The 23,196-nt window shown below is 51.8% G+C and overlaps 2 protein-coding genes across 8 annotated transcripts in view; one reads left to right on the forward strand and one right to left on the reverse strand.

Moving 5' to 3' along the window:
• The first annotated feature begins 249 nt into the window (after positions 1–249).
• Positions 250–3,606, forward strand: LIMD2 (LIM domain containing 2). 3 transcript variants are annotated; one of them, XM_032266042.1, is made up of 5 exons: positions 250–433; positions 2,116–2,207; positions 2,380–2,421; positions 2,510–2,649; positions 2,734–3,604. In XM_032266042.1, the coding sequence occupies exons 2-5, from the start codon at positions 2,166–2,168 to the stop codon at positions 2,891–2,893; spliced, it is 384 nt and encodes a 127-aa protein (XP_032121933.1). In that variant the 5' UTR covers positions 250–433; positions 2,116–2,165; the 3' UTR covers positions 2,894–3,604. The 3 variants fall into 3 exon arrangements, with proteins under 3 accessions (XP_032121933.1, XP_032121931.1, XP_032121932.1); XM_032266040.1 differs by lacking the exon at positions 250–433 and adding an exon at positions 1,289–1,436 and having other exon boundaries at positions 2,734–3,606; XM_032266041.1 differs by lacking the exon at positions 250–433 and adding an exon at positions 1,329–1,436 and having other exon boundaries at positions 2,083–2,207; positions 2,734–3,606.
• A 2,859-nt stretch (positions 3,607–6,465) lies between these two features.
• MAP3K3 (mitogen-activated protein kinase kinase kinase 3) overlaps positions 6,466–23,196 on the reverse strand; it is a 73,131-nt gene continuing 56,400 nt past the window's right edge. For 2 of the 5 annotated variants that reach the window (XM_032266046.1, XM_032266044.1), the window contains 10 exons: positions 18,561–18,694; positions 14,900–14,961; positions 12,908–12,975; positions 12,643–12,735; positions 11,850–12,041; positions 11,160–11,308; positions 10,336–10,467; positions 9,705–9,834; positions 9,146–9,323; positions 7,405–8,002 (listed from right to left, as the gene is read on the reverse strand). In XM_032266046.1, coding sequence (XP_032121937.1) covers positions 7,774–8,002; positions 9,146–9,323; positions 9,705–9,834; positions 10,336–10,467; positions 11,160–11,308; positions 11,850–12,041; positions 12,643–12,735; positions 12,908–12,975; positions 14,900–14,961; positions 18,561–18,694 — 1,367 coding nt within the window. In that variant the 3' untranslated portion in view covers positions 7,405–7,773. Of the gene's footprint in view, positions 8,003–9,145; positions 9,324–9,704; positions 9,835–10,335; positions 10,468–11,159; positions 11,309–11,849; positions 12,042–12,642; positions 12,736–12,907; positions 12,976–14,887; positions 14,962–18,560; positions 18,695–23,196 lie in introns of all 5 variants that reach the window. The other 3 variants (XM_032266045.1, XM_032266043.1, XM_032266047.1) reach the window with 3 other exon arrangements.

Consider the following 23,196-nt stretch of genomic DNA (forward strand, 5'->3'; position numbering starts at 1 on the left):
GGCAAAACGCAGATCTTCCTCTCGAGAGAACAGAAGGCTGGAGGAGAGACGCGGAGCCGTTGCATGGAGCCCGCCAGCCTGGCAAACAGCTGGGCGCTGGGGAAGCTGCAGCCTCCCCAGCTTCCCTGCCAGGCGGGAGCTGTTCGCTCGCTGACAAACGCGTGGGCCGCGCTCTGGAGCCGCCAGTGCTATTCCTGCCACAGTGTGGGAAGGCGCTGTGCTTCGAGGAGCAGCTTCCAGGCTGATTTCAGGCAAAGCCACGCGGTCCCTGGTGCCTGGGAAGGCGCCGGCCTCGCCGCAGCTCCAGAGCAAGTGGTGGTCGCCGGCCTGCAGTGCCTCTGGCCTACTGTGCGGCTGCAGGGCGGGAGCAGCTTTGCGGCCTGAGCGCTGTCACCTCAGCTCTCCGGGCCGCGGCTCCCCCGTGAGAAATGAGGTGCGCTTGTTGGAGGGGCGCCCCGCAGGGGTCGAGGTTGCTGCTCACAGAATCCCGCCCCAGAAACGCATGAGGACGTCGAGCCTCGGGGGACGGGTGCTCCAGGAGCCACGCGCAGCGGCCTCCGCGGCAAGTCGCAGGATTGCAGAGGCGTGAAGGGCTGGTGGGGCCGCCAGGCCCTTGCACAGGCTCAACGGCGAGCTGGCGCCCCGGGCTCCTCCCCGCAGCCTCGCGGCGGGGCCTGGAGACCGCGTGCCCAGACGCCGCAGCCAGCGTCGTGGGCCGCAAGGGCGCGGGGGCGGCCTCTGGCGGCCGGAGGACTCGGCGGCCCGAGGGACCCCGGGCCGGGCCCCGGGGTCACCCCGGCGGGGTGTCTGAGACTCCGCAGCTCCGGGCGGGGATGGAGGGGCCGGCGCCTGCACTCGAGGCGACCCAGGGAAAATCGAGGCAGTGAACAGCCCAAGCCCAGACCGGTTATCCCGGAGCAACGCCGGGAGCGCCCGGTGTCCTGCGACCGCCGCAGCTGCCGCAGCCTGAACTCGTCCCCTCCCCGAGGGATGCGGAGCGCGGCCCTTCCGTCCTGTCCCCGCCACCGTGGCTTCCCCACGCCAGGCCACCCGGGGCCCCGGCGCTGTTGGGATGAGCAGACGATGCGGCCAGTGCCTGAGGCCTGCGAGCGCCGAGCTCGCGGGGCGCTGTGGGGCTGGGAGCGCGGGGTAGGGGAAGGGGAGAGACAAAGGCGGGGAGGGCGGCGAGGGGAAGACAAAGCGCGGAGGGGGGTCGGCGGCGCCGGGGCCCCGGAGGCGGCTCCGGGCGCGGCGGAGCCAATGGGCGGGCGCGGGGTGGGGGCCGGCGGGGGCCGGCGGGGGCGGTGCCGCGATAAGGCGGTGGCGGCGGCGGCCGCTTCGGGACCACTGGCAGCCGCGGCAGCTCGCGCCCGCGTCCTCCTCGCACTCGTGCGCCCCCGGAGACCGATCCCGCCCCGCGGTCCAGGCCGGGTCGGGTGAGAGCCGCGGGGGGAGGGGCCACGTCCGGCCCCTGAACCGGGTGGGAAATGCCGAGGGGTGGGGCGAGGGCAGCCCGCGGGATTCCGGCGAGTCCGCGCGCCGCTCTGGTCCGGGGTGCCCAGGCTCGAGTCCCCGCTTCAGGGCCGGCCCCTGGCGGGGCGGAGCCGAGTCCCACTGGCTGGGCTCGCGGCGCCGGGGTCTGGGGTCCAGTCCTTGCCGGGCCGGGACGGGGTCGGAGGGGCGGGGCGGGGCGGGCGGGGACCTCGGGCGCTGTCCAGGAGCTGCGCAGCCGAGGCCTCGACGCGCGGGCGCGGCGCTGGGCAGCGAGGGCCGGGGTCAGGTTGGGGCAGCGATTTCTCGTCCCGGCCCCGCCCGCCCCCACGTTCCCTCACCCCAGGCGGGGGTCCCGGCCTGCGGGGCGCAGAGGGCGGCTGCGCGGGAGCCCCAGGCTCCCTCCGCTCCCGCTAACTTTGTTCTTCCGAAGGCACGGTGCCACTCGGGACCCCGGCCCCCAGGGAGCAGGGGTGTGGGAGGTGGGTGAGGGGCGGAAGTGGCAAGACCAAGAGCAACAGGAAATGACTTAGGGAAAGTCCCAACCGCAATCCCCCCAGCCCCTGCCTGTCAACACCCCCCACCCTGCAGGCTGGGGCCCTCCCGACTGACTTCCCCTTGCAGAACCCATCGAGTGTCGTGTCTCCACCCGGGGCTTCCACCTCCAACGAGCCATGTTCCAGGCTGCAGGAGGCGCCCAGGCTACTCCCTCCCATGTAAGTGCCCAGACAGGTGTGAGGGCCCCCGGGCTGGGGTGAAGGGGAGAAGTGCGGGGGTTTGCCGGCCGCCTTTGCCCCCTGCGGCGAGCCTCTGGTCCTGGGCCGATGGCTGCAGCCGTGGTCCAGGGCCTCCCGGAGCTGCCCTGCCTTGACCGCCCCTCTCCCTCAGGAAGCCAAAGGCGGCGGTAGCAGCACGGTGCAGCGCTCCAAGGTAGGGGCCTGGGGCGGGGTGTGCGGGAGGAGGGGCGTGGGGGAGCGGAGTGGGCTCTGGGCATCCCCTGGCTGAACTTCCCGCACAGTCCTTCAGCCTGCGGGCCCAAGTGAAGGAGACATGCGCCGCCTGTCAGAAGACAGTGTACCCCATGGAGCGGCTGGTGGCCGACAAGCTCATTTTCCACAACTCTTGCTTCTGCTGCAAGCACTGTCACACCAAACTCAGGTGCGCCCCTGCCCTGCCCTCCCCCTCGCCTGCCAGCCCAGCAGCGACCTGGCTTGATCTGAGGCCGTTGTTGGGCTTCCGCAGCCTGGGCAGCTACGCCGCGTTGCACGGGGAGTTCTACTGCAAACCCCACTTCCAGCAGCTGTTTAAGAGCAAAGGCAACTACGACGAGGGGTTTGGCCGCAAGCAGCACAAGGAGCTCTGGGCCCACAAGGAGGTGGACCCCGGCACCAAGACGTCCTGAGGCCCCTGCAACCTTCCACCCCCTCCGCCGGCAGGGGGAAGGTTGGGAAGGAGGTCGACCTGGGCTTGCGTGGGGGCCAAGTGGGAAGGGAATGAGGCCTGCTCAGGCCGAGGGGCCCAGGGGCAGGGCTCTGCCCCATGACTCCTTCCTTCCTTGTCCCGCAGCGGGTGAGGGTTTGGGAACCAGGATTGGGGTCTGCCCACCACCCTGCTTCCTGCTTCTTTCAGCTGTCCTCCCCACCTCACCTCAGGACCCCCTAGGAGGCTCCCACGCCCAGCTTCCCTATCTAGGTGCCTTTTCTCCAGCAAGGAGTCAGCATGCCCCGCTCAGGGTCTCAAGCTCCCTCACTGCCACCAGAGGCTGTGTGGCCCCCGCATCTCCCCATCTACCTCTACCCTTAACCTGGTTCTGAGCCACGGAGGAGACAGGAAGGAGCACAGCAGTGCCACCTGTTGGGCCTCATAAATGCCCCTGCAGCCCACAGGGGAGGGGATGAGGAAGTGGAGCCACCCTCCCTCGTCAGGGCAAGTGGGACTTGGGACCATCTCGCACCACCAGCGTGGAGAAGCGGACGCTAAAGCATTCGCCAGGCTGCAGCCTCAGACGCTGGCAGGGGCTGGCACAGTCCCGCTCCCCTCCCACTCCCCTGTTTCTGCCTATCCTGTTTTGACCAACCCCGTTTTAAACATGTTTCAACAGATCCAGATTCTCTATTGTGTGGCCTGCTGGGGGATTTGTCGCAGGAAGGGTGCAGACTCACCATGGGGAGGGCATGGGGGCTAGAAGTGGGTGTCAGACACACCATTGAGAAATGAGAGGGCTCCTCTTCCCAGCAAGGGCTTCATGCTGTCACACCCACAGCAGTTTTGGAACTGAAACTCCACCTCATCCCTCAGCTTTGGGGTGGTTCAGACCCACTGACTACCACATGCACCCCATTGTGAAGAGGCCTGAAAGCGGGAGGGCCAGGTGACCAGTGGGTGATGGCGCCTGTCCTCGATGCACTTCAGTGTTGGGGGTGCAAGCTGCCATGCACCCTGGCTGGTTCCAGCTGTCTGGCTCCCTTCTTCACAGCCCTTTGACCTGGAAGTTAGTGACAAATGGCAGAAACCAGCAAGTGCTGCCCCAGGTTTTAGTGACCCCCCGCACTGTCCCTCCTTATCATTCCCCCTCATTGCTGTCATTATCCACTTACCTTTTCAAGCTCTGGGGTGAGGCAGTCACAGCTACTGCCCTAGGAAGTCCAAGGAGAAACCATCTGCTCCTCTGAAAACCCGGGGAAAATGAGGGATGAGTTTACAGCAGACCAAACCAGGCAAGCCTGGTGGGACACAGGCAGGAAGTCTGGGTTGTCCTGCTCTTATCCAGCTTCCTGATGTTTCCAGACATGGGGTAGATGAGAACAGTCCTGAAGGGTTTGCTGCCACCACACTATACAACTGCCTAAGTTCCTAAGTGGCCTTCTCCCCATGGAACAGGGCAGCGAGCTAGGCCACAGGCTCCAGTGTCACATGAGCCACTGTGCTGAGGCACACACTGCTCCTTGAACAGCGAATACTCGGTAAAGATGGTCCCCCAGGCCTGGTCCCTTCAAGTACGAAGCGAGCAACTCAACCTCTCAGGGCAGGCGAACTTCCTGCACCAGAGGTCTCGGATGGCAACAAGGTTGGTCTTTCTTCGGTTAAGCAACAGCAGATGGGCCACAAGGGAATACTGGAGAGGTGGCTCTTGGAGGCACCTGACCCCTGCCCTGCAAAGATGGGATTCAAGGAAGTCTTGGGCCAGGAAAACCCTACAAGATGCCATGAAGGCTCTGGGAACCCAGCCACTGGTGACATTCAACTTGTGAGGGCCAGCAATGCCACCTTGGTAAATCAGCCCTGAGGGTACCACCCCAGTGGAGCTTGTGGAGGAAAAGGGGCAGACACCTCTGGGTACCAGCCAGGTCATCCCAGGACCCCTCTACTCGGAGACAAGTTCTCTTCTGCTTGAGAGGCCCAAGCTTGTTGCCAGGCACCATACCCAGCCCGTCAGGCAAAAACCTACCTCCATCCCCTGCAACTGAAAGCACTGCCACAGGACCCCTCTGATATAAATGATCCCTTTTATTGTAAGTAATGCGCAACACTGGCCTGGCTTTGCACTGCAAGCCCTCGGTCAAGATATAGTCAAATAACTATGGCTGCAGGTTCTTCTGCACGATCCACAATTCAGACACAGACGCAGAGCTGGGGTGGACGGGAGGGGCAGGAGGGCGGCAGAGTGCAGACTGTCCCCAGCCCTGGGCTCTGCATTCAAAGTTGGCCCAGGCAGACACACCCCATGGAATGATGAGAAAGTGACACAGCCCCTTCTCACAGCAAGCCTGGGGCTGCCAGGAAACTGCCCTTCAGAACCTTCGGGCCCAGGTCATCTTGAAGCCCCACAACTTTTTCTCTGTATTAGTTATTAAAAAACAATAAATTAAAATTAAGCAACAACTTGGTCCTAAGGATGCTGAGCCAGCATGTCCACAGTTTTTGGCACAAAAAATTAGGGACTGTTTTGCTTTTTTGGAGTGTATAGTTTGTTGGCTTGTCTTCAAATTCATTTTTAAAACACATTCCCAGCCGGGTGCAGTGACTCATGCCTGTAATCCCAGCAGTTTGGGAGACTGAGGCAGGCAGATCATGAGGTCAGGAGTATGAGACCAGCCTGGCCAATTTGGTGAAACCCTGCCTCTACTAAAAATACAAAATTAGCTGGGTGTGGTAGCACGCACCTGCAGTCCCAGGTTCTCAGGAGGCTGAGGCAAAGGAATTGCTTGAACCTGGGAGGCAAAGGTTGCAGTGAGCCGAGATCATGCCACTGCACTCCAGCTGGCAACAGAGTGAGACTCTGTCTCAAAAAAAAACATTCCCAGTGAGGTAAGACCCCAGGGGGTGGGGCTCTGTGAACCTGAACCTAGGACCCACAGTAGAGTCAGCCAGCACTGTGCTCTGTATCCTCTTAGGGAATAGGGACTGGGGATGGGGGTGCGGACCAGGAAGAGTGTGCAGCCAGCAGGATGGGGTCGTGGAGAGGCCGAGCTGCCACACAGCAGCTTTGGTCGAGATGAGGGCCAGGCCCCACCCTGGGCAAGGGCCGAGGTGGAAGCAGGAGCCTATGCTGTCTTCAGAGGACAGTGTGGGGTGCAGGGGCCGACAGAGCCCCTGGGGGAAAAGGGATGGAAACAGAGGGGTCTAGGCCCAACTGGCACCATGTGACACACAACTTCTGCAAAACCAGCTGCTTTCATTTTCTCTTCTCTCTCGAAGCGTCCATCACCTGTAACAGTCTAGAATTGATATATATAAAAACCATCAAATATGATCTGAGATATAAATTAACAAGTACAAGGCCTCACATTACATCATGTGAAAAGGCTAAAAACAGCGATAGAAACTACATTCATAAAAGTGCATCGTCAACATACAACGAAGGCTTTGGCTTGTTCTGTGCCCATGGGGATGTAGGCATGGCTGGCAGGGTTGCCTGGCACTAATCCCCAGCTCCCTGGAGATGCCCATCCCTGGGCACTGGCTTTTTTTTTTTTTCCTTTAATGACAACTCCCAAGGAAACTGGGTGTTGAGAGGGAGGAGCTCTAGCAATAGGCACATTTTGGAGGGGAGGGGCTGGAAGAAAGGACCAGCGCCCGGGCTGAGGTACATATGGCCAACTCTAAGCTGCTTGGAGATGCTGTTTCCCCAACCCCTGCTGTCATTCCTCCCCCAAGGGAGGAGCTAGAAGGGAAAAAGGCTGAGACCTCATGGGGATGGGCAAGGCTGGCTAAGGAAGAACAGAGCTGGCGGTTTGGGACACAGCTGGTGGCAGCACATGGGCTTTCCCTTCTACCAGACGGAGTGGGCTCTGGCCTAGCAGGTCACGACTCAAGACAGCCTGAGACACCTCCTCATGCTCTCTGGGACCAGGGCACTGGCTGGGCCAGATGCACCCGCCATGTCGTCCATCTCCCCTTCTGCTCCAGTGGGGAACAGATGCTAGGCCAGGAGCACAAAGGCCATGACCTCCAGCTCTTTCCAATGTAGCCTAGGCCCAAGCCCACAGCAGGTACTCAGAGCCCAGAGGGCACACACAGTCTCCACTTTAGAAACTGGGTACAGCATAAGAGTGACTCCGACTTGTAAAACAGAGACAACTGCATTGACAAAACTGGATCCCCCTCAGTGGCAGCAGTTCGACATCACAGGCCCCTGCCTGGGGGAGGCAGGGTCATGGGCACAGGCAGGACTGGCTCCTCCTTCCCTGAATAAGGCAGCATGACATTTGCTTCATTCATCTTTGGTAAAGGACAGGACTGGCACAGCCAACCTGGGGCTCTAGGGGAGGGTAGCCTGGGCTTCTGCCTGCCACTGCTGTGGGGTGCTGGCCTTTCCCTCAGGCTTGTGGGAGCTCATCTAACCTGGAGACGCCCTGGTGGTCTCCAGACATTGTAAGGAAAAACAAAATAACACTCTGAATGAAAATAACACTCTTCATACCCTGGCGTCAGTCCCATGCCCCCAGACCCTTTGGGCTTCAGTGCCATTTGCAGTGTCGGGACACATCCCCGAAGGTGGGGCCCACAGCCACCTTGCACATTGTTCCCAGCCCCTACCCCTCCACGCTGAGCTCAGGACACTGGAGCTCCTGGATATGACAGGCTGGGGTCTCCCAGTCCTGAGGCTACAGCCACCCCATCCCAGCTCTGAGCCCCAGTGGCAGAAGGGGCACAGACAGACGCTGGCTGGGCTGCCGCTCCATGGTCCACAGCCTTGCCTGGGAGAAGCAGCAACTTCACTGAGCCCCGCAGCAGCCCCCAGCAGCAAAGGGCGGCCGGCAGCCGCGTGGCCATGAGAGCTCAGTACATGAGCTGTGCAAAGTGGTGTGTGAGCAGCTCCTCAGCTGAAGGTCTCTGGCGAGCCTCCACAAAAATGCGCCTCAGGAAGTCCCGGCCATGTTCAGAGATGTGGGAGGGCAGCTGAGGATTGGTGGGCTGGGTGGCTATCTTGAAGATGGCGGCCATAGCTTCATACTCTGCCCACGGTGGTTTCTCTGTCAGCATCTCCACCACAGTGCAGCCCAGGCTCCTGGAAGAGAGAACCCCGTGTCACCTCTCAGCCAGCCTTGGACTCCCAGCTGTCCCGCCCATCACTGCAAAAGGAGGCGCTTTTCTCAGAGTATGATGAAGAGCAGGACAGGCCAAGCTGAGGGCTGACAGCCCTTGGATCCCCGTCCACATGGGCTTCATGGACCTGTAACTCACCACACACCTGGGCACATCTTGACACTGGGAAGAAGAGAATCACTTTGCCTTGACAGAAAGAGCTCTACAATAACTGTATTAGCTCCCCATAGCTGCTCTAACTTTACCACAAACTTAGAGGTAGGAGAACAACACAGATGTGTCATCTTACAGTTCTGAAGGTCAGAGGTCTAAAATCAGTCTCACAGGGCTAAAGTCAGGTGGCAGCAGGGCTGATTCCTGTCGGAAGCTCTGAGGGGAGAACCTGTTTCCTTGCTATTCCCAGGTTCTAGAGGCCACCTGCATTTCGTGGCTTATGGTTGCCTCCTTGTATTACTCCAACTTCTTGCTTCCATAGTCTCACCTCCTACTAGCCACTCTGACCTCCTGAGTCCCTTCTGTAAGGACCCTTGTGATTATACCAGGCTACTTGGCTAATTCAGAATAATCCATCCATCTCAAAACCCTTAATTTAATCATCTCTGCAAAGGCCCTTTGCTATATACAATCACATTTACTGATCCTGGGATCAGGCAATGGACATCTTTGGGGGACCATTATTCAGCCCACCACAATAGCTTTCCAAGGGGAGAAGCTCTCATGACCTAGGGGCAGAGGATGGACACAAGGTTAGGTCGAGCAAGTGCAAGCCATCTGAGTGCTAGGAGAAGGGACAGAAGCCTGCTCCTGTTCAGAGACTGGTCCAGGCCTTCAGAATGGATCCTGCTGCCTTAAGAGATTTAGAAAACATGAGGGATGTTTTCCATGGCCTAAGTCCCAGCTCTAACGGAGTGTGCTTTTATCTGGGGTAAAAATACAACCCATCTGGTGTATGTGCACTACACACACTAAAACCCTTGCATATACTGCAGCCTGGGTCCTGGGTGCACTCCCTCCTGCCACACCACAAAGTCCCCAGGGTATGTTTCTAATGGAGGGCCACTAGGGCCTGGATGGGAGAAGGGGTTCTGCATGTCCCAGTGCTCACCACACGTCTGCTTTCCTTCCATAGCCCTCACCGCTGATCACCTCAGGACTCATCCAGTAAGGTGTGCCAGTGACAGAGCGCATGCCCGTCCCCGACATACAGATCGTCTGCAGGCGTTTGCTGGCCCCAAAGTCCCCCAGCTTCACATTCCCAGCAGAGTCTCGAAGGATGTTGGCTCCTGAGGCATGAAAAGGCAGAGGCTTCAACCCTGGACCCTCTTGCATTTTCTCCCATCCTCCCCACTCCCAGGTCACTGAGAGCTGCTGGAAAGGGCAGGGCTACCACTGAATTAGACATGAACTACACACAGCAAAGGACCTAGTAAAGGGGAGCCTCAGATCTACCACACAAAATGACTGTCTCCATGGCCAACATGTACAGGGAACTTGGCAATATTTTCCCAAATTGCTCAACCAGTCTTCTCACAGTCCCTCAAGGAAGCAATTGGGATCCCACTTTTCAGAAAGTTCAGAAAGGTTAAGTAACTGGCCCCCGCAGGCACTCAATGGTAGACTTGAACCCAGGTCCTGGGGACTCCATGCATCCTGGCCCTGCTCACCCTTAATGTCCCGGTGAACGATCATGTTGCTGTGCAGGTAGGACATGCCCTCCAGGATCTGCCGCGTGTACTTTCGGGTCACGCTTTCTGTCAGAGCACCATAGGCCTTCAACTGGTCTTTCACGGAGCCCTAGCAGCCACAAGGAGTCAGAGAAGTCCCCTCAGGGGAGGGCTGGTGGTGGGACAAGCCCATTGCAGCCCCCAGCATGGCAGCAAAGGAAATGATTGGTTCAATTCCTATTTGGCTGTGCAGGGCACTCTGCCAGGAGCTGTCAGGCAATTTGGAGAAGAGAGTACCACATAGTCCTTCTCAAGCAGCACGCCACCCAAATCCAGGAGCAGAGAGGCCTGTCTGCTCCAGATGAAGGCTGCATTTACTGGACAGTAAGCCAGTCCTACATGCTTCAGAGGAGGGCTGGGCCTAGGGCAGTTGTCATCTCATACTCCCACTGCAGCCTGAGGCAGGGCCCTCCTGCCTCCAAGACCCACCATAACCTCATTTTGCTGCTCTGGGCCTCTGGAGCCTCAGGTGATCAAACTCCTATCCAAGGTGACCCCTCTCCTGCAGGCTCCGCCCCCAAGGTCAGGCTCTCTTGTGTGTGTGTCTCACATGCATTCAAGGGGCACGTACCCCTGGCATGTACTCCATGAAGATGGTCAGGGTCTTCTCAGCACGGTCCCGCAGACAGCCATAGTACTGCACGATGCGCTCATGCTGCAAGTTCTTTAGCAACTGGATCTCGCACTCCAGAGCACTTACCTCCTAGGGGAGGGGTTAGTGGTTGCCTCAGCTCTCAGGGCCCCAGTTCTCCCTGCCTGGGTTCAGCCCAACTTGCCCTAGTTAGTGGCCTCCCAAGAGTCTGCCTTGGGAACTGCAGCTGGAGAAAAGGAGGACTCTCTTAACTGTCTGGCCCTGGGCCACAATGCTAGGAAGGCCTTGGGATGGTGGCACTCCCATGCGTGGAAGGAGGCAGGGAGGTGGGAGAAGGGGCTGTGGGTGCTTAGCTAAGGTAACTGCTGTCTGTCCGCTCCAACTGAAGTGCAAGCCATGCTGAAAGCTGAACTGCAAAGTCAGGCCATGTGATTTTTCCTTTAGAGCTGGACCAAGTGAAGGAACACCACAGCTCCTTCCTGGGCTGAGGGCTAGGGAGAGAGATTTGTCTGGTGGAGAGCAGGGAGTGCCCTTTGTGGCACGGGTCATCACCTCTCAGTTTGGGGTACTTGGTACTTTGGCGTAAGCTTAGTTCCTTATACATGACCCCTTCCCCAGGTGCTTCGTGTTCTTCAGACCACAGTCCTTTCACCCTGTGACTAGGGCCAGGATGGAGAGAAAGGGAGCTTGGGAAGAATGATGGAGGAAGCGACCCACAGCATCTCAAACAACTACTACTCTGTGTAAGAGAGGCATTTTTGCTGAAAGGAGAGAACTGAAGTCAGACCACGGGGAAAGTGTACCTTGCTTGTCTCAGGACTGTCTGGGTCAAACTGGACCTGCTTGGAAGCAAGTTCACGTCCTGTGTCCACATCATAGCACAAATAGACCCTGCCGAAGGCACCCTGGCCCAGGAGCTTTCCCCGGCGCCAGTTGATCGGGGCACTGGGAGCTACAGGAGAACAGATGGAAAGAGTGTTACTTTGTGTGCACTATTTATGGATATCCCATTCATTCTCCAGGCACTCTATAATAGGGCCTCTGGCTCAGGCTCCCCCTCACCCAGCACCATCACATCATCTCTTAGTAGAGCATCTCCACCGCAATTTGGAGCAAGCCCAGATTTAGTCACTTGGACCTAAAGCCAGAGTCCCAAGAAGCAGAGGATTGGCTACAGTCATGGTTAAATGCTCTTCTGCATTGATCAAATACATTTGCTTCCAAAGCCCCTAAATATCTTATTATGGCAGGGATGAAGGGTGTGCTCTTCCCTCATTTAAACATGAAAAAACTAAAGATCAGAGAGGAGAAGAGGCTTGTTACATAATAGTGGAGCCAGGCTTCAGGCACTTCAAGGCTTATCCCATGTGGTGTGTATGGGCCAAAGCCACCACCTGCTGGGCCTAAGGGTCCCAGGGGCCCAGCTGTTCTGCCCCTCTAGCTTGTCTGAGACAGCCTGGACAGTCTCCTCCTAGCCAGGGACAGCTCCTCACACTTGGTTGGCACATTCCTCTCCTGCACAGAGAGGGCATTCTCGCTGTCTGCACTCCGCAGGCGCCCACGGGGGTCCAGGTATTGCACAGCTAGACCCATGTTCTCGCCATTTGTGCTCAGGGAGCGGCTGGAGGGCACCAGGGTGAACAAGTTGCCTTGATGACGCCGTATTCGGGGAAATGTTCTTCTGCCTGAAAGGGTGCAAGGGCCAGAGTAGAGCAAGTCAGACTGGGGGCTATGAGGCTGAATGTACAAACCAGGTCCGAGCCAGAAGTGATAGATAATACCAGTTCCAGCCCACCCTCTCCGCCCTCCCACCTGACTCATTCCACACAGGCTGCTGTCCCAAGCACTCCAAGAATCAGGACAAAAGCAGAAATTAGGAAGTAGTCTGGTTCAGGGAGATCTGGCCAAAGGGAAGGCACATGGCTGGCCTGTGGGCTCACAATTGCTTACAAGGCCAAGCCACACCCAAAGGCACTGATTTCCTTGCATCCTACTCCTTACCCCTCTGCAGGCCCCAGGCCACCTGCTGCTGCGGGGCACAAGAGGGCATGGGATAGGTTTGTCTCCAACAAAGGTCAGAGTTCCCAGTGGCAGCATCTTGGTCTACAAATACTATCTTCCCTGTTTTTGTTTTTGTTTATTTCCTGTCTCCCATGGCTCAAGTCTGGGCCACAATTCCTCAGGAATGAAGGAAAATACAGACGCCGGATGGACAGGCCCATCCTCCTCATGGCAGCTGGTCCTTTCTTGAGGCAGTCAGCAGGGGGCAGGTGAAGGAGCACTCACCATCGCTGTAGTCCTTGTGGTGCACAGACACATGGTAGCGCCGGGGGTAGGTTCCACCTTTGACCCCTTTGTCATAGAGCTGAGTTTCCCGATCTGAGTAAGAAGGGGGAATCACTGGCTTCTGTGTAGGTCAATGTGAGTCACTTAAGCCCCCAAGTCACCTGAGATCTCAAAGTAGCAAGCCTAAGTAGAGCTATTGAGTCAGAACCACCTGGGGTCCCACCTAGACACCCTGCATTGCCTACTCAGGCTTTGTGGAACTCACCTGAATATTCCTGTCTGTTGTCAGGGAAGCTCTGGGCACGGGACATTCGTGATTTCCGGAAGGATGGGCTGGAGAAAGCAAGAAGAAATAAAAAACAGACTCCCTGCACACTTCCACAGCAACCCAGCAGGGCGTCCAGATGGTCTCCCTTTCTAACCCCTGCCACAGTGTTAGGTGGGGGAAGCATATTTTGTGGGAAACAGCCCTTTTCTGAGTCCAGCTCCTGCGTTCTCCACCCCTCCCTTCACTACTCTATAACCTAATCTGACAGCACCCTGAGTGGCACATCTCCCCCATCTGACCCAACCCCAGCCTGGCTGCACAGACCTCTCCCTCCTTGCCCTTTCTTCCCACGTCTGTAACAGGCCCCCAAGAACTCCAAGAGAATCCTTTGCCCAGGGCAGTAATAAAAATAGCCACAACGTCATTGTTTATAGGTTGCTGCTTTCTTACCTATTTTATAAAGTGAGCTTTTTCTCACTTAATCCTCAGAACGCTGTGAGGTAGCAAATACAGTATAATAAAAATAAGTCTGTGTTCTTGCTGCTAAGCCAGGCATCTTTCAGCCTAGTCACCACCATTCCACTTTGGAGATGGGGAAACTCAAGAACAGGTTAAAAGACTTGTCTGAAGCCATTTAACTAATATTTAGTGGAGCTGGGACTGGATCTAGGTCTATCTGGTTCCTGATTTCATGTCCTTTCCCAGATCCCATGAAGGGAAGATGAGAGCCCTGAGCCCAAGTCAGGCTGGGCCTCAAGGAAGTAAGTCTAGATCATTCACAATGAAAATAAAAGAAAGTACTGTAGGGGCAGAGGAAAAAAAACAAGAATAAAGAGGTGGGTAAATTTAGCTATCTTTCCCAAGATCCACCTGAATGGCCCTTTTCCTTACACATGAGTGCTTATTGGCCTTTTGTGGTGGCTACAGGTTAGAAACTCTCAAGGCAGTAGCAGAGGGTGGCCGCCCCATTTCCCAACTACTAGACCTTATGTAGTCCTCTCCTCTCTCTTTTCCCTTCTAAAGCTCAGGAGATAGTCCAAAGTCAGAGTCAGTCCCTGTCTTGGCAGAGCCTTCAGTCTACAACAGCAGGCCCTAGGACTCTTGCCTGTGCCTTCTTACTTCCCTGGTTGGAAAGCAAGCCCCAGACAAGGCTACACATTAGAAACCAAGTAACCATAACTGTATTCTATAATGTCTAAAGGGAAGACAGTGCTCATCAGTGCTCAGGTCTATTAGGCAAGACAATGCATAGTTAGCCATAGTCACAAGATCACTACCCAAATGAACAATTAATCAGTTACACAAAGCAAAAAAAAAAACCAACCTGCTCGATAGCTTCTGAGCACAGTCTGAAACCCAGACAGACTTGATCAAAACTGCTCTTGGGCATAATAAGGCAGAGTCCAGGGAGTGCCAAGATCAATGCCAAGGCCTTTCCAGATGTACCCCTGCTATTTGGTATGTAAAGAACACCACTTGTTTCCTCCCAAAGTGTAAGAAGAAGATATACACCAAGCAGGCAGCGTGGTATGATAGGCATTCTGGATATTCTGTTTTCAGGTTTCAGTTTCTTACTCCCTGCCAAAAACACTTGTAGTAAAAAATTAAGGTAAACCAATGGATGAGAATTCAGTTTTTCCCCTAAAACAATGACAGTCCGCTGCTTCTCAGTTCAGATCACAGCAGTGAAGCCAAAAGTACAAGAGCGGCATATATTATGTCGAAAGTCAAAACATGCAAAGCACTTAAAACAACAAAGCAAGTACTTAATAAATGAGCTGCTATCTTATAAGCTATTATTACATTCATTTAATTACACAATCATAACATTCTCGTGGTATCTGGGAAATTAAGGAGAAGGCTTTCCTAGAAGCATTATGTTTTAACCCTGGGCCTGCAGAGCTAACTCCTCTTCTTCAACCCATCAGTTCCAAAAATGACTATGCATTACCCTCCAAACCACCCACAGTCCCATACCTGTCTGCTGACCTGTCCAAGGATTGGCAGCTTCCAGACAAGGAATTTTCTGCACTGCTCAGGGGATCCAGCATCTGTAAGGCAAGTCATACAATAAAGCCACATCCCCAGCCCCAATTCCCCCGTGATCCAAGCTTTATGGCAAAGCCCAGCCAACGGGCCTTCTTATAGAAATATGAAAGTGTCCTTTCTCTCCCCATGCAGTGGGAAGAATGAATAGGAAGGTACCGTCCTCCCCCTTAGTTTAAAAGGCAAGTTTCCAGGAGGGAGAAAAATACTTGGCTGGCATCCCAAGAAGCTCTGGCAGGAGAGCAAAGCCGAGGCTCTGCTTTTCTGGTTGGCATGTTCTTGGCTCATTAACACTAGAGCCTGGCTCTGGAGATGGTACTACCCTGCTGAGCCTTCCAGTGAGTTTGGGTGGGACCTTAATGCTTCTGTTTACACTCCGTAATTTATAATTTACAAAGACAAGTATTGCCTCATTTCACAGACGAGCACTATAGGCCTAGAAAGGTTAGGAGACTTGTCTAAAGTCATAAAACTAAGTTAGTACACAGCTGATACCAGAATGAAAACATCCCAGTTCCTGGTCCAATGCAGAGGTAATAGATATCTAAATATATTAAAATATTTCTCTGGCCCATGGTCAAATGCAGCAACAAAATCAATTTTTCTTCAATCAATGTCCTGAAGATCTTCCCCTTCATTTTCTCTGCACAAAGGTGGGACTGGGGTCTTCAATTTCAGAATATTCATTATCTGAGCTCCAACATTAAACATTACATAGGGGCTGGGCTTGGTGACTCATGCCTGTAATCATAGTACTTTGGGAGGCCAAGGCAGGAGGATCACTTGAGCTTAGGGGTTTAAGGCCAGCCTGGGCAACATAGTGAGACCTTCTCTCTGTTTAAATTTTTTTTAATTAATTTAAAAAAAATTTACATAGGGAAACAAAGTATCAGAATTATGAAAATTCACTAACAACCTCCATAAAATTAGTTTCCAACTCAAATATTTTTTCCCATTTAATACTAGCATCTGTCCCCATCCATAATTTCAAATGCTTTAGGTCATATTGTCACACATGATTTTTTAAAATCTGCCAATCAAGGCAAATTGCAAAGTAAAACTGCAAATATTGTTAAGGATATAGACTATCCAAAGTGGATGAAACCAACATTGGAGAGAATTGCTTTCAATCTATCAGGTGCATATTTGGCAAATTTACACCAGTTAACAGAAAAAAAAGAAAATGGACAAATAAGGCTGGTGTGGTGGACTCATGAGAGGCCTTGGGCAAACTGCTGAGTCCTGTGAATGCTCTTGTGAAAAATGAGCATCTTTATGGTCAGAAGTCAAGCAGGGAGTGAAGGACATTACATTGTGCTAGCATTTTGTTGTTGCTGTTGTTCAAGACAGGGTCTCATTCTGCCACCTAAGCTGGAGTGCAGTTCACTGCAGGCTAGGCTCAAGTGATCCTCCCGCCTCAGCCTCCTGAGTAACTGGGACTACAGGCATGTGTGCCACTATGCCCGGCTAATTCAAAAAGATTTTTTTTTGTAGAGACAGGGTGTTGCTATGTTGCCCAGGCTGGTCTTGAACTCCTGACCTCAAGCAATCCTCCTGCCTTGGCCTCGCAAAGGACTAGGATTACAGGCATGAACCACTGCACCTGGACTGGCATAAATTTTGTTAGAAAACTTGGGCCAAAAAATTAACATGAATCATACTTTATTCATTCAAAAATGAGTAAATAGATGCAATTATCACCTAAACCCAATTAAAGAAAAAACAAAAACTTATCATACTTTCACTTTTCAATAAAGTCACATTGGAATATTCTTTCATTACGTACTATGCAACGTTTGTTCCTGTTCAGTGGATTGATCTCAAATGACCTGTTACCAGAAGCAATTTTCTTCAGCTAAAGAGGCAGGCACTGGAAGAGGATCTTAGCAATCCCTAGCCACTGCCTTCCTTGGCCTCTTTCTAAAAGTCTGTTCTCCCTAGGAGTCAAACCCTCCCATGCCTTCCAGGGCCATGCAGATAAAGTAAAAAAAGTGAAGAGGACAGAGTATAGGACCATGGTGAGGGACACGGACTAAGGGCAATCAAGCTCATCTGCAATCTCTGGAATTTTACACCCAAGTCACCCCTAGAACAGCTGATGTCCAGAAGTGCCCTGGTTAGAGAAACCAGGAAGGATGGTCAGTAAAATGCCCAAGAAGGAATTCTGCAGCTAAAGATACTCCAGGTCACTATTCCAAACATGAATTTATCTGGAAGGCAGGAGGATAGAAGGAAGAAGAGTACAAAGTGCTTCTCATAGCCTATATAGTTTGAATAATGAAAGAAAAGTTACAAGAATCAGTTTTTTGTAAAATCTCCCATGTGACAGCCCGGGCCCATCTGTTGGACATTTTCTCCTTAAGAAATTTCCCCTTCTCAGGCCAAATTCCAGAAAGTATAAGAACAGCCTTTTTTTTTTTTTTTTTTTTTTTTAAAACAATCAAAGCAAGCACATTGAAAAGACCAGAATGAAACTACAGATCTCACCCTTTCTGAGTTCACTAAGCCAAAGCCATTTGCATCAAGTAAGCCACCAGTTTAAAAGCTAGCCATTAAAATGGCTGAGCCACTGTGGTGGGCACACTCTAAGGTGATTACTTTCTCTACCAATTAGTTCCAATGAGCCAGCTGCCTTTCCCTTTAGTGCAACTAGAACCTGTGACTTGCTTCTAGCCAATAGACTATGGCAAAGAGGATGGAATACTCATTCCCATAATTATGTGATGTTTTATGACTCCATCTTTGCAGACTGGAGCAAGAGATTCTCCTGCTGGCCTTGAAGAAGCTGCCATGTTGTGAGAAGGCCCCATGTCAAGTAACAGCAGGTGGCCTCTAGGAAAGAAACTCAGAAGCCCCTCAGTGACATCCAGAAGAAAAGAGGAACCACAGTCCTACAGCCACAAGAAACTAAATTCTGTCAACAACGATATGAGCTTGGAAGAGAACCCCAAACTCAAGAAAGGCAGGCAGCCTGCCTGACACCCTGATTGCAGTCTTGTGTGACCCTCAGCAGAGGACCCACTTGAATCATGCCTAGACTCCTGACTCAGGGAAACTGGAAAATGATAAATGTATGTTGTTTTAAGCCTCTAGGTTTGTGGTAATTTGTAATGGAGCAATAGGTAACTAATACAACTGTCTACCATCATAAATGGTCAACCTAACCAATCCTACAGTGTAATTTTGATATGGTTTACTCCCTACCTTTCATCAAGAAACGGCAAAACTAAAATATATCCAATGAAAAACATAACCTGTCAGTTTAAAACCGGGCATATGTTAGAACACTACTGAAATGAGCTGGGTGTGGTGGTGCCTGCCTATAGTCCCAGCTACCTGGGGGAACAATGAGAGGACTACAATAAAGGAAAATCTGTTAAGTGTTCACCCAACAGCAACGAGACTACGTAGTTTAGATCCCATCTTTGGCAGAAATCGTTATTTGACTGTTAAAAAGGGGTAATCCATATTTGGGCAGGCCTGGTTTATAAAAGAGCTTTCAAAATGGGGTACATGTTCTTCACTGTGACTACTGGGAGCCCCTTGTTATGACCTTGGTCTGCTGATACAGGACATGGGCATATCCCAACCCCCCTATACTCACGCACTGCTCGCTGGTCTCTGGGATGAACTCCCCCTCACTGTTGATGCTGGTGTAGGACCCCTGCCGGGCAATGTGCTGCTGCCGCTCAGGAACATAGCCAGGGGGAGGTGAGCTTCGGCCAAGGTTCTGGGAGCCTAGAGCACATAAAGGAGGCTTTTTTTCAACAACAGAGCCCAGGATGTGTGGCCCAACAGGAGCAGGTATGGGGCCAGCTCACAGACCCCAGGCTCCAGAGGTCAGGAATGTGACTCAGATGGGTCATGGCACTAACATCCAGCAGGTACCAGCTCCCTCAGGCAAACAAAGTCTTTTCCTAACAGGAAACAAACTCCAGAGATAGAGCAGGCACTACAGCATATGTGACCAAAAACCTTGGCACAAAACAAAAATCAGAATAACCCCTATGAGACCAATGTTAGCTGGCAATCAGACTAGCTTTAAAAAAAAAAAAAAATATATATATATATATATTTATATATAATTATTCCTTCATAATGTCACTTTCTCTCTTCCTCTAGAGCACTAATGCCATTTCCTCCCATCAGCTCAATGCATCAGTTTAGTTCTCTTGAGTTTTGGGTCCCAGCAGTATTTTGAGGGTGGGGACCAGGAAAAGGTAACTGAATATACCTGGGCATCTCCCTCTGCTCTCCTGTTCCCTCAGCCAGGGTCTCCCCTTTTTTGTTCTCTACCTGTATCAGGTAAAAAGGCCCTCCTGATGGTCTGACCAGGATCAAGAGGCAGGCTTCTCCATTCCTACCCACTCCCATGCTTCCTGGCATATGAGTAATGATATTATCTTTTTTTTTTTTTTTTTTAATTGAGACAGGGTCTCACTATGTTGCTCAGGCTGGTCTGAGTAACGATTATCTCGCATTTACGTAGTACTTTACTTTTTGTTACACATTCACAGTAATTAATCTCATTTGATTTTCAGCATCCCTACAACAGAGGTTTGGCAAATATTTTTTGGGTGCCTGCTAAGTGGCAAGTATTCCACAAGGTATTTTTACATTTGTTACTTCACTTAATCCTTTCAACAATCCTGAAAGGTAAGCACTTGCTTTACTTAACAGAGGAAGAAACGAAGACTCAATGAACTTAAATCTTAAAAAAAAAAAAAAAAACCCGAAACACCCAAAAACAATTATTTATGTTTTACAGGTAAAAGAATATAAAACCACTGGATGCGGCGGCTCAAGCCTGTAATCCCAGCACTTTGGGAGGCCGAGCAACCAGCGTGACCAACATGGAGAAACCAGTCTCTACTACAAATACAAAATTAGCCGGGCGTGGTGGCGCCTGTAATCCCAGCTACTCGGGAGGCTGAGGCAGAAGAATCACTTGAACCCAGGAGGCAGAGATTGCAGTGAACCCAGATTGCACCATTGCACTCCAGCCTGAGCAATAAGAACAAAACTCTGTCTTTAAAAAAAAAAAATATAAAACCAATTTACAGGTACTTTCACCACATCAGCTTGTAAGATTAAACGGTTTATCATCCTAACGTCAGTGAATGACAGAGGTGTGCAGAGACACACATTGTAAGTCATTGAGCAATACTTTTCTGTCATAACGGATTTTGAGTCCGAGAAATCAGGTCCTTCTTCCTCCTAGTCCAAGAGCTTTTCCTGACTGATTCTATTGCTTTCCATGATCAGAGGGGACAAAAATGAGGCCAAAAGTTTGCATCTTTTTGCCTTCCTAAGCTCACCAGACAAACCAAAAGAGCCAACTTTCGGAAGGTTTAAAAAAAAAGCTTTAACAAACAAAAAAAAAAACACAAACAACCAAATAAAAAAAGCTTTAACAATAGCCACACAAATATTTTTCGTAGCTTCAAAACTTAAATATAGGATTCTTATCCTGAACCCTTTTCCTGTTCTGGAGGGAACAAATTTATCCTGTTGTGTAGAAAACCAGAGACACAAGAGCCCTCCACTCCCTTATCTACCAGCCCTTACCTCTCTCCCACAACCCAGCAATTCCTAGACACCAGGAATAGCAGAAGTACCATCCCTCAACAATGCAGGCTACTTTCCTTGCTGGCTGGTTTCTCCAGTCTAGTTCAGGGGCTATAGTACTACGTTTTCTGAAATGGAACTGCAGGCAAGATGCTCTGTGGAAATGGCTAAGGAAGCAAGAGAGATCAAATTTGGCAGTTGGAGACCTAGAAGTACCTGACTCATTCTACTGTTTTTTTTGTTTTTTTTTTTTTTTTTTTTTTTTTTTGTTTTCAAAGACAGATCTCACTATGTCACTATGTCAGGCTAGTCTTGAGCTCCTGGGCTCAGGAAATCCTCCCTCTTCAGTTACAGGCAGGTGCCACCATGCCTGGCTTCCCTCCTTTCTTGATGCTAGAGCCTCAGTCCAGACCAGTTTTAGATGGAAAACTTGAGACACTGAGTTTTAGTTTTATATGTGTGTGTGTGTACGTTTATACACATATATATTTCTTGTCATTTAAAAGCTCATGTGTGGCCAGGTGCAGTGATTCATACTTATAATCCTGACACTTTGAGAGCCAGGAGAAATGCTTGAGGTGAGGAGTTTGAGACCACACTGGGCAAAATGGTGAGACCCCATCTCTACAAAAAAAATCTTTTTAATTAGCCAGGCATGGTGGCACACACTTGTAGACCCAGCTACTTGGGAGACTGAGGCAGGAGGATTGCTTGAGCTTAGGAGCTTGAGGCTGCAGTGAGCCATGTTTGCACCAATGCACTCCAGCATGGGTGATGGAGTGAGACCCTGTCTCAAAGACAAAACAAAATGAAAGCTCATGTGGGGCCAGGAGCACTGAGCCTGTGCCTGGAAGTAGAGGTAGCACACCAGGGATCATGCATGTTCAGCAGAGGGTGCTCAAAAGCCCAGTCCAGGCTCTTCGAACATCCTGGAAAAGAGGGTGGGCCTGACAGACTGATGGGGCTCAACAAACTTCCAGAGCCAGAGAGATTCCCACTATTTCAAAAACCCTCAGAAGGAAGAAAAATATTTAAAGGAAAAAAAGAATCGAGGGAAGTCTTGCTCTATGTGTGTGTGTGCACTTTTAGAGATGGGGTCTTGCTATGTTGCCTAGGTTGGGCTCAAGCCTTGGCTTCCCCAGGTGTTGGGATTAAAGGCATGATGAGTGCCCATACCTGGCCAGAGGGTTGCTCTTTGAAAAACATTTTCTAAGAAGCTTAAACTATTGTTTTTCAATGACCTTCAAGAAACTGACTTTTTTTTTTCTTTTTGAGATGGAGTCTTGCTCTGTTGCCCAGGCTGGAGTGCAGTGGTGCAATCTTGGCTCAAGGCAACCTCCGCCTCCTGGGCTCAAGCAATTCTCCTGCCTCAGCCTTCCTAGTAGCTGGGATTACAGGCAGCCATCACCATACCCAGCTAATTTGTGTATTTTTAGTAGAGACAGGGTTTCACCATCTTGACCAGGCTGGTCTCAAACTCCTGTCCTCAGGTGATCCACCTGCCTTGGCCTCCCAAAGGGCTGGGATTACAGGTGTGAGCCACTGCACTCAGCTGAAACTCACTCTTTGATTCTTCTACATTAAGTCAGTTGTTCAGAACATATGGTTCATTTGGTTGTGCTGAACATGTTTTTATGAATTCACCACGGAGAATACTTCCAATCTCTGCTTGGACACATCACCCCAGTCTGCTTCCAAGGATGTCTCTCTGGCAGGAAACCTAACATGGGGTCCTCAGTTATCTGGCTTCCCCACCTGACTCCAGAGCGGAGGCCAGAAACAAAATTGCTCTGAAAGGCATAGAATTTTGCTGGATTTCCTGTCTCAACATCTCACTCACAGGGTAGAGGCCATCAATTCTGAGATAAAGTGGTATCTGAGACATGCCTTTGAAATGGTCTCAAATAGCCCATGAAAGAGAATTTATCCATATTTTCTAAGCCCTAGCAGAAACTAAACTTACTCTCAGTGTAAATTTAGGGATATTGTACTGTGAACTAACAGAGCAATAAAATCAACCAAGGCAATTTTTTTTTCTTAAAAAACATTGTCACTTCTCATTTGACCCTTATTATACCCTGGCAGTGGTGGTGCATTATTATCATTCACATTGTGCAGATGGAAACCTGAGGCCCAAAGCCATAAAGTAACTTCATGGTGGGGCTGAAGGTATAAAACAGGCTTTGTGACTCTCAGTACAGTTCAGCCAAGGCAATTTGGGGACTATAATTTATTTCCACAACAGGTAGGCATGCTAATCAACACAATGGCACAAGGCAAAACCTCTCCCTGAACTGGCCAGGCCATCTGTTCCCCATGAGTAATCCCTATGGAGGATGGAGATCCCATCCACAAGGAAATATGACAGCCTGCCAGGTGTGGGAGAGAGGCTAACGTGGGGACTTCCTGGCAGCACAGGGGAAACACAGTGCCATGTTTCTTTCTTTGGAGTGCAGTGGTGTGATCATAGCTCACTATAGTCCCGAACTCCTGGGCTCAAGGGATCCTCCTGCTTTAGCCTCCCAAAGTGCTGGAATTACAGGTGTCAGCCATCTCCACAGTGCTATGTTTCATGCAGATCAAATTTAGGGTTGTTTTGTCCATGGTCATTTGGGAGTCAGAGATGAGGAATACAAAACGCCATTTGATCAATGGAGGGCTTGGAGGCAAAG

Source organism: Sapajus apella, unplaced genomic scaffold (genome assembly GCF_009761245.1).
Source record: "Sapajus apella isolate SASKATOON/1434 unplaced genomic scaffold, GSC_monkey_1.0 scaffold153, whole genome shotgun sequence".
NCBI lineage: Eukaryota > Metazoa > Chordata > Mammalia > Primates > Cebidae > Sapajus > Sapajus apella.

Excerpts from the sequence above, each read along its gene's own strand:
- LIMD2 (XM_032266042.1), top strand. The coding sequence starts at position 2,166 with ATGTTCCAGGCTGCAGGAGGCGCCCAGGCTACTCCCTCCCAT. Across the intron at positions 2,208-2,379 it reads CCCAGGCTACTCCCTCCCAT|GAAGCCAAAGGCGGCGGTAG; the intron begins GTAAGTGCCCAG and ends CCTCTCCCTCAG. Across the intron at positions 2,650-2,733 it reads CACTGTCACACCAAACTCAG|CCTGGGCAGCTACGCCGCGT; the intron begins GTGCGCCCCTGC and ends GGGCTTCCGCAG.